Source organism: Canis lupus, chromosome 16, assembly GCF_003254725.2.
Source record: "Canis lupus dingo isolate Sandy chromosome 16, ASM325472v2, whole genome shotgun sequence".
Taxonomy (NCBI): Eukaryota; Metazoa; Chordata; class Mammalia; order Carnivora; family Canidae; genus Canis; species Canis lupus.
In genome coordinates this window covers 15,023,782-15,034,455 of record NC_064258.1, presented here as the reverse complement: position 1 = coordinate 15,034,455, position 10,674 = coordinate 15,023,782, and the positions used below count along the sequence as shown (strand labels likewise).

Genomic DNA, 10,674 nt, shown 5'->3' with positions numbered 1-10,674 from the left:
ATGTGTTAAGGATGGCTAGTTCCCTTGTATTCCTTTTTGTTTTTTTTTTTGTCCCCTTGTATTCTACATAGCCGCCCCCTCTTCTCTCCTCTTGCTCCATTTCAAGTGTGGGCATGCACACTTCCTTCCATTCCCAATGATGGCAGCTAAGACTTGGCTGGAACATTTGATAAGACTTTTCTAAATGCTTAATGATTTCAGGATGGAATTTTAACACATCAGGCTAAATTTTTTGAATTTATCATTCTTGACCCGTAGTGTCAATTCAGTTTACAACTTTACACCACGATAACCATAATGTCACTTTTCTGACAAGTCATTTTTCCAGTATAGCATATTTTCACTCAAAAACATTAAACAAATATTCTATAAGCAGCAGTATTTTGATATTATCATTTTAGACAAAGACTCACTCGCCAATTCACTTGACACAATTTCTAGGTAAAGAGTATCATGTGGAACAGATCCTAACTGTGTGCTATGTTTAACTTGTACTGTGTCTGTTTTTCACACGCATTAAGTAAGAGGAATTCTTCAGTGTGTTTGAAGTGATTTTCTGGTTAGCCTTCATTTTGTCCTAAAGGGTTTTTTTGTTTTTTGTTTTTTTGTATTGTGACTTTATTTTTAAGAGCATCGCAAGTACAAAATAGTATGAGCCTCCAAAAGCTCAAGTATTGGTGGAAAGGAAATGGTACAGAAAGAAGAGAAGAATGAGAAACCTAGCTATTCAAAAAAGATGGGTGTGATAAACAGAATGAAAAGGGAGAAAAAATAAGATACTTTGAATGTTTTCAAAGGAGAGTTCATCATATTGTATATAAAGTTTTTGCAAATTATGAGAAGATAAAGAAAAATTCTGACTCAGTCATATATTTTGGGAAATCGATCATGCCCACAAAAGAAGCTGCTTCTGGTTGTAGTCTCAAGAAAGAGAAAATTATCAGGTGTGTCTCACTCTGACCCAGAATGTCTGGCTGAAAGTCCATTAGATTCCCCTCCTTCCTCCTCCTCCACCCACCACCAGGTCTTTAATTCATCTTTTGGCAAATACAGTTAACCTTCATTACATTAGGTTTTACATGCAAATCATGTTTGTTTATTTTCAAATTATCACTTGTTACTTATACACATTTGTATTATTTAGTTGTTATATTTTTCTGCAAAAATTATATAAGATCTTGGGCTGGGATTTAAGGCATCATAATTCTTCCCATTAAAATTAGTGAAGTTATTTTTTTGAAAATGGATTTTTAATTAACACTGTATTTAGGACAATGAATTAAAGATGTTAAACAAGAGGATAGTTGAATGTGGTGTTTCTCAAACTCTGTAGGTCCAAATCTCAACTGGGGTCTTATACTAAGGAGTCCCTGAGCCTGACCACAAGCCAGAGGACAGTTTACTGCTCCATAAGAGTGCCCTTGAGCTAGAATAACCAAATATATATTGTGCAAAGTAGACACTTTCAGCAGTGAAAGCGGAGCTATTAATACCTACATCAGGAAAACTGCAGTATAATGAGACTGTCCCAGGCAAATGAGGAATGTGTTTGAGTCCATCTCTTTTACCTAGAGTCAGTAATGTGCCTGTAGATGATTAACAACTAGCTCTCTAGGGGGAGAGAGGCCCATTTCAGTGTTTGCTTCTACCTGCTAGAAAAAGCCCATTGCGATGTTTGCTTCTATCTGATAGATTTCCATAGTATAAATACTCCCACCAGGGCCAATTTTAAGCTACTAATAGTCTAACAACCAGCTTGCAAGGTTCTTGAAAACTTGGCAATCAGTTTTTGCCAGCCAAGAACCAACATAACACAACAAGCCAGCTCCAGTCCAACAGTCCTGGAGTGTAGATATTAATTATTTGCAGTTCAGAGTAGAATTTGGCTTTCCTTCCTCAATATCCTATATTCCTGTTTCTTCTCTGTGGATAGAATTCTTCCCAGCAGACTAGAAATTCTACTACTGGGATGCCTGGGTGGCTCAGCAGTTTAGCGTCTGCCTTCGCACCCAGAACATGATCCTGGAGTTCCAGGGAGGAGTCCCACATCAGGCTCCCTGCATGGAGCCTGCTTCTCTCCCTGTGTCTCTGCCTCTTTCTCTCTGTGTCTCTCATGAATAAATAAATAAACTCTTAAAAAAAAGATTAAATAAAGTATGTTTGGAGGAATTAGGATTGAGATTCTTCTGAGGGTAGTAGAATTTTCTTTTAATATCTTATTTATTTAATCATGAGAGACACACACAGAGAGAGAGAGAGGCAGAGAGACATAGGCAGAGGGAGAAGCAGGCTCTCTGCAGGGAGCCTGATGTGGGACTCAATCCCGGGACTCCAGGATCATACCCTTGGTGGAAGACAGATGCTCAACTGCTGAGCCACCCAGGTGTGCCATATTTAATCTACTCAAAAAATATTTCATGTGTTTTCAGTATGCTATGTATTGTGGTATACAAGAATACAGCCACCCAATATCACTAGTGTCGTCAGAGTCCAGGATAGTCCATCTTGAATAAAACCATGTGCTATCAACAGGCCAATCAGTGTCAGACAGCACCAAAATCAGCACAGTTCCATGAAAAGATAACCAGGCTTACATATTATTTCAGCAATCTTCAGGGTCTTTTAATTTCCTGTAGGCAACTAAGAGTATAAATGGTGTAACTACAGATATGGCACAAGAATATGCAGATGTAATTACACAGGATGGCTGGAATCTAGGAAGCAAATATTTCTCTGAATGAGGATCTAAAGGAAACATAATATTCAGATACACAGTTCCTTCTAGCATGAAGACAAATGTCATAGAACCACGAAGAGTACTTTAGCTCCTAGACCACAGCTCCATTCCAAAAAGGTTATTCTGCATTTGCACAACTAAAGCAAAGTTAGGTTTACCTGGAACTCAGGGATGGTTTGCCTCCACATATATCAAGTCTCTCCTTTTAGGAGGCAGATGCTTGTTTATATATTTTAAGTGATGATTATTTTCAGTGTCTACTCCTGCTAGATCCCAGTCTCAATATAGGTCACTTCTTCTTTATCAAAATCAGCTTTTTCTCTCTCCTTAATGGTATCCCAAATTTTGGGCTGTATTCGTGACACCAAGCTGCAAAGAGAAGTGAACACAATACTGTCCCCAGGAAGTTCACATTTCAGTTGGGGAGAGAGATACAATTATATATACCATTAACTATAATAAAAATAAGAGATAAATAGAGGTACAGACCAAAGACAGAATGAATCGTTAAACTAAGAACATAAGGATCATAAATTCATTTTCTAGTAGCTATTAGCATCTACGTGCTGTCTGCTTTGACTATTTTCCAGCATGCCCACATACACTTTGAATTTTGCATCAGACCCATGTGTTTCCTGTTCAAAAATACTTAATTTCATTTTTAAAAGTCACCATTAGATTTTTTAAAAGAACTTGACAAACTGATCACAAAATACACATGGATAGTGATGCGGTATTTCTCTGTTTAAAGTTTACATTATAGATTCTGACTAGAATATATATGATCGTGCAAAAAAAAGTACTTGTATTCCTATTCAAATTGCTACTGAGAAGCAAATCTCTAAATACATTACGGAAGGTAATAAAGATATTTTGTTTCCTTATGAAAAAATATATAGAATAGTAAATATATAAGAATATTCTAAACAATTTGAAAAGAGAAATAAAAGGGAAAGTAGACTTACACTTAGATAGCAAGACATAGAGATATAGAAATCAAAAGAGTGTCAGAAAGAGACAAATCAATTAATTAAACAGTATCTGAAGCAGATCCATGCATATATGGAAATCTGGTAACAGCTACAGGTAGCATTTCAAATTGGGAAAAAAATAGATGAACCATTTAATGAAAGTTGTTGGTACCACTGGTCATCCATATGGAAACAAGAAAAAATTTGGTTTTCCTTTCCTTCCTCCCCCTAAAAAACAAATGTTCACATCACAGAGCTGTTACTCTATTACATGGTTGTTATCAGGAATGAAGTACATTTATGTGTAGAAATTTGAAATGATCTTCAGACTGTAAAGTTAAAAAAAGCAAGTTATAGAAACAATCTATACAGCACAATCTTATTCACATGTGTTTGTGTAAGGGAGGGGAGTGAGAAACCCAAAATCCCAAATATTCATGATTGAACTCATGGATTGAACTCACAATCCAGATATTCACAATTCACAGATATTCACAATTCACAGATATTCACAATCCAAATATTCATGGATTGAACTCACAATCCAGAGATCAAGAGTCACATGCTCCACAGACTGAGCCAGCCCAGCACCCCAAAGTCTGGCCATTTGTTTTGAGTGAAAACTGTTGGGCTGGGGGGATCAAGGGGCATTGGGAGGCACCAACAAAGTGGCGGTGGACCCTCCGTCTTCTCACCCTCGCCTTGGGATTTTCCTGCCACCAGCAGACCATCCGAGGACACATGGCGGGGGGTGGGGTGGGGGGGGGGGTGGGTGGGAACAGGACCTATGCAGGAAACTGGAACCACACCTTATCCAAACCCCCATATAAGGGCATAAGCAGTTATCGCCCCATACAGATTCCACCAGTAACAGGCCCTAATACCTATCACCCCATTGGGACACAGCCTCTTACCCCTCCCCTTAAAAAGCTCGCCTGTGGGCAGCCCCGGTGGCTCAGCAGTTTAGCGCTGCCTTCCACCAGGCGTGATCCTGGAGACCCAGGGGGTGATCCTGGAGACAGGGGTGGGGGTGTGGGGGTGTGTGTGATCCTGGAGACCCCGGGTATGATCTTGGAGACCCAGGGGGTGATCTTGGAGGCCCAGGGGTGGGGTGGGGTGGGGTCGGTGATCCTGGAGACCCCGGGCGTGATCCTGAAGACCGGGGATGGAGTCCCATGTCGCGCTCTGTGCGTGGAGCCTGCTTCTCCCTCTGCCTGTGTCTTTGCGCCTCTCTCTCTCATGAATAAATAAATAAAATCTTAAAAAAAAAAAAAAAAAAGCTCGCAGGTACTCCCTTTGGGGGCGACTTCCCAGGCTGCAGGGCCTTGCCTGAGAGCGCATCCCATTAAAAGCTTGCCTCCGGGGATCCCTGGGTGGCGCAGCGGTTTGGCGCCTGCCTTTGGCCTAGGGCGCGATCCTGGAGACCCGGGATCAAATCCCACATCGGGCTCCCGGTGCATGGAGCCTGCTTCTCCCTCTGCCTGTGTCTCTGCCTCTCTCTCTCTCTCTCTGTGACTATCATAAATAAATAAAAATTAAAAAAAAAAATAAAAGCTTGCCTCCGCCCACCTTTGCTGGGCCTCTGTTTCATTTCACTACCAACCAGATCAAACCTGACCAAAAAACACGTAACACGTGTGTACCTTCTACCAGGAAGCATGTGCACCTTGCGAGGGGGGTGGGGGGTGGGATGAAGGTGGGGGCGGGGTGGGGGATGAAAAAAGTCATTGAAGGAATTACTTGGACATCCATAAGGCCTGACAATTCATTCGTTTCTCCAACTGCTGTCCTATTTATGCAATAAAGAAAACTTTCTGACAATCTTAACCTATTAGTCTCTCGGAGACAGGACTATCTCTCCTCGTTTAAAAAGTAAATCGCCGACTTTAAAAATCGATTTCGCCTTTTTTTTTTTTCCACTGGGGGTGGTGGTGGAATTCTTTAAACACTTCCAAGGCGCAAGAGAACATCCGTCCTTCCGCATCAGGTTCCATCATTCATGAGAGCAAGGAGCGAACTCAGGTGGCAAGCCCACGCAATCTCCCATGCACACGTTTCTCCACCTATAAAATTCCTCGCTTGCTCGCTCTTCACAGTCTCCATCCACTTGGTCATCCTTTGACCCTCCGCCATATTCACCCCACCTGCGGGGACCCCGATCCTCAGCAGGAAAACGAGACTTCTGCAAGCAAGTTACTTAATTTTTTTTTGTAACAGCTTTATTGAGATATAATTCACATATCATATAATTCAGTATATAGTTCAATGACTTTTGGCATATTCACGGAGTTATGCATCCATCGCCATAATCAATTTTACAAATTTTCATCACCCTAAACAGAAATCCTGTATCCTGTAGTCATTACCTGACAATCTCCCATTGCCCATTCCCAGCCCTAAGCAATGACTAATCTAGTTTCTGGACATTTCATATAAATGGAATCACACAATATGTGGGCTTCTTTCACTTAGCATATGTTCTCAGGGTTCATCTATGTTGAGGTTTGCATCACCATTTCATCCTTTTTTATGGCTGAGTAATATTACATTGTATAGACAAGCCATATCTTGTTTATGCACTCATCAGTTCATGGACATTGGGATTATTTCCATTTATTTTAGTTATTATGAATAATGCTGCTATGAATATTTGTTTTTTTAAATAAATTTATTTTTTATTGGTGTTCAATTTGCCAACATATAGAATAACACCCAGTGCTCATCCCGTCAAGTGCCCCCCTCGGTGTCCGTCACCCCGTCACCCCCACCCCCCCGACCTCGTCCCCTTCCACCACCCCTAGTTTGTTTCCCAGAGTAAGGAGTCTTCATGTTCTGTCTCCCTTTCTGATATTTCCCACACATTTCTTCTCCCTTCCCTTCTATTCCCTTTCACTATTATTTATATTCCCCAAATGAATGAGAACATATAATGTTTGTCCTTCTCCGAATGACTTACTTCACTCAGCATCATACCCTCCAGTTCCATCCACGTCGAAGCAAATGGTGGGTATTTGTCGTTCCTAATGGCTGAGGAATGTTCCATTGTATACATAAACCACATCTTCTTTATCCATTCATCTTTCGATGGACACCGAGGCTCCTTCCACAGTTTGCTATCGTGGACATTGCTGCTAGAAACATCGGGGTGCAGGTGTCCCAGCGTTTCATTGCATCTGTATCTTTGGGGTCAATCCCCAGCAGTGCAATTGCTGGGTCGTAGGGCAGGTCTATTATTAACTCTTTGAGGAACCTCCACACAGTTTTCCAGAGTGGCTGCACCAGTTCACATTCCCACCAACAGTGTGAGAGGGTTCCCTTTTCTGCGCATCCTCTCCAACATTTGTGGTTTCCTGCCTTGTTAATGTTCCCCATTCTCACTGGTGTGAGGTGGTATCTCATCGTGGTTTTGATTTGTATTTCCCTGATGGCAAGTGATGCAGAGCATTTTCTCATGTGCATGTTGGCCATGTCTATGTCTTCCTCTGTGAGATTTCTGTTCATGTCTTTTGCCCATTTCATGATTGGATTGTTTGTTTCTTTGGGTTGAGTTTAAGAATTTCTTTATAGATCTTGGAAACTAGCCCTTTATCTGATAGGTCATTTGCAAACATCTTCTCCCATTCTGTAGGTTGTCTTTGAGTTTTGTTGACTGTATCCTTCGCTGTGCAAAAGCTTCTTATCTTGATGAAGTCCCAATAGTTCATTTTTGCTCTTGTTTCTTTTGCCTTCGTGGATGTATCTTGCAAGAACTTACTGTGGCCGAGTTCAAAAAGGGTGTTGCCCGTGTTCTCTAGGATTTTGATACAAGTTACTTAATTAGCCGCGCTGCGCGCCCGGCGGCGGAGCTCCGCCCCCCGTGGGCGGGGCTAACGCAGGCGGACCCAATTAGTCCGTCCGTCATTAACAAACGATCCCTTGACCTTCCTAGAGGAGCGCCACGCACAGCAAGGCCCAATCAGAGGCCGCGGCTGGGGCGGGGGCGGGGGCGGGGCTGGGCAAGCGCCTTCGCACCTCCCAGCCTCTCGCCGCGGCCGGCGGAGCCTCGCGGGCTTGGGCAGGCCCCGCCCCCTGGCCAGGCGCGGCGGCGATTGGGCGGCGCGCTCCTCGCCGGGGCCTCAGCTGCGGGGAGAGGGCGGGCGGGGGCGGGGGCGGGGCCTGAGGCTGAGGTGGGCCGGCGCTGGCGGGGTGGGCGGGGGCCGGAGAGAGCGGCGGGGACGCGAGGGCGGGCTGGGGCGCAGCCTTCCCGGGGCGAGCAACGTCCAGAGCCGGGGCCCGAGCTGCTGCCCTGCCTGCCCGCGCCCCGGCGCTACCTCATGCTGCCCGCGCCCGTGCTGGGCTCGGCCGAGACCCCGCCGCCCGTCCCCGCCCCCGGCTCGCCGGTCAGCGGCTCTTCGCCGTTCGCCACCCAAGGTGAGAGGCGGCCGAGGTGGGCGCGCGGGGGGGAGGGGAGCCCGGGGCGCCCGGGGAGCCCGAGGAGCCTGAGGAGCGGCCCCCCTCCGGGGCAGGAGGCGGGCGCCCGGGTGCGGCGCGACCCGCTGTCACGTCGCCGCCGCCGGGGGTGCGCGGCGGGGGAGGGGCGAGGAGGAGGGTCCGCGTCGGCGGCGGCGGCGGCGGCCGCGCGCCCCGCGAGCCACTTCCCCGGGCGCCGAGGGCTTGGCGGCGGCGGCTCCGCGTTCTCCTCCGGGGCTGGAGGAGCGCGCCCCGCACTCTGGAAACCTGGGCTGGAGCGGGCTGCGCCGCGTCGCTCGGCTGCTTGGCCCGCTGCGTCCGGCTCACTGCTCTGCCCTCTGCCTCCCCCGGAGCTTTGTCCCGGTCGGTGCGGCCCTCATCACCCGGTTCGGACCCACGTCATTTGAGCCGGGGGTGGTGGGCGGTGGGTGAAGACGAAGCGACGGGGACTTTTCTTCGGGGAGACGCGTGGCAGATCCGGATGCTGTTTTCTGTCCTGCACGTATGTTTCGGCTTCTTTGACGCGTCTCCCCGATTTCTCTCCCTTCTGCCGGGACGGAGGGACCCAGAGAGACGGTATGTGGTTGTGTGTGTGTGTGTGTGTGTTTGCATTGGAAGGTTTTCTTTCGCAACGGTAAAGGGTAAAGAGAAATAGAAGGGAGTGATTTTTTTTGGGGGGGGGGGGCGGGCGGCCCGCAGGATTTTCTTGTATTTTGTAGACGACAGCTGGGTAATGAGGACGTTGCTGTTCTCTTTGGTGGTGCATTTGTTACTGGGTAATGAGACTTTCGACAGGTCGTTCCCATTGCGAGCGTTAACAGGTTTGAGACCTTTAAAAAGTGAGTCAGAGTAAGCGCAGTAAGCATCCTAGGAGAATGAGGATTGTAAATTGCGACTTTGCGGATTCGGGAGCACCTACCTCCTTTTCAAAAATAGAGAGTAATTAGAAAGGGAATGATGCGTTTTTTTTTTTTTTGAATGATTCGTTTTTGATGTATACTTTCAGAGGGTCTGGTTGATTAAGTTTGAGATAAAATGCTAATTAAGTAATTGAGCCTATGTTAAGGGGTATATGAAATCGGTGCTATAGACAGTAGTGTTAGACTCTGCATTTGATTCTGTGTTTGGAACAGTATCTGGCCTAGGGAGCCAGTTTTCCAGCGGTCTCTCAGTTTCTGCAGGTCGTGCCAGGGAGGTACTGTGACTGCCCTTTGTTTCTGTTTTTGAAAGATGTTTGTATAAGGATCAGCCTTGGAAGATAGAGATAGTGTCTTCCACCAGAGCAAAGAGCAGGCATGCGTGTGGTCCAGTGTGATGTCCACTGGAGTTAAAGACAGGCATGCTTAGTACCCACGATACAAGATTGGGGTGCTCTAAGCTTAGGTTTCCTCTGGTGTAACACAATCCATTGCCTGTGCAGGTGTCAGCTGGCCCTTTGACCTTGCCTGGTGGGAACTGGGGTTCCGGGAAGGAGAGCAAAAATGTCGATGCTTCGGTTTATGTTAGCTTTGGCCTACGTTATTATTGTGAGTAGCTAATAAAGGTCCCTGGTCTCTCACCCATGAGTCTGCCTTCTACCATGGTAAGCTAGCTTGCAAATAGGCTGAAGTCTCCGATCTTTCACTCTTGTTTTCTCTCATGTGGCCCACCTGTTGGAAATTCAGTACAGGTGAAACAAATCTTAGTTCTTAATGTTTAGACACAGTCTGAGGTCTCTTTTATTTGAATTTTAATGGGTTAAATAGGCTAGTAGCCAATCGGGATCTGAATTTTGCCTAATTCTAGAATTAAGGTTTATCGTGTGCCTGGCCATGACATGGGGAATAAAAGCTCCGAAACTAAACTCTGAGACAGGTTTTAAGTTCCAGATTTCTCAAAATGTTCTATGCGATTCTAGTCTAAATATGTTTTATCTTGGTGTTTGTATTACCAGCAAGAATTCAAGAAAGCATATAAATTGGAAGGTAATGGTTTTGTTTTTATGCTGAGAAAGACAGAGTCTCTAACAAATGATTCTTTAAATACACTGTTAAAAAGAGGGTCATTTTCTATAAATTAAAAATACTACCTATCCTGTATCTTATTAACTTGAATATGTTCTTCCTTCCTCTCTCTCCTTGTGAACTTACTCCAATACTAGCTGAGATAAAACTTTAGCCAGCACATTTCATAAATAAATAGGGTTCATTTCATCATCTCTGTTCTTCATTCTCCTAATGAACTTGTGGGTACAGTCCTCATGGATCAAACTATATAATACCTACAGGAGCTAAGCTAGTTATATGAGTTGGAGAACTATGAGTTGGAGGTTAGGAGTGAAAGGGAGGCAGGCAGCAAACTCAGCTCTTGCAGATTGTCATGTAAGAGAAGAGAGGGCCAGTATTTTTTTGTTTGTTTGTTTTAAAGATTTTATTTACTTATTCATGAGAGAAACAGAGAGGCAGAGACACAGGCAGAGGGAGAAGCAGGCTCCCTGCAGGGAGCCAGATGTGGGACTCTATCCCAGGACCTGGATCA

The 10,674-nt window shown here is 45.2% G+C and overlaps 1 protein-coding gene across 1 annotated transcript in view; it reads left to right on the top strand.

The window, feature by feature from the left end:
- Positions 1 to 888: 888 nt before the first annotated feature.
- The window catches only part of LOC112664452 (uncharacterized), an 89,220-nt gene continuing 79,434 nt past the window's right edge, over positions 889 to 10,674 (top strand). The window contains 2 exon segments of the mRNA XM_049095274.1: positions 889 to 944; positions 7,727 to 8,118. Coding sequence (XP_048951231.1) covers positions 889 to 944; positions 7,727 to 8,118 — 448 coding nt within the window.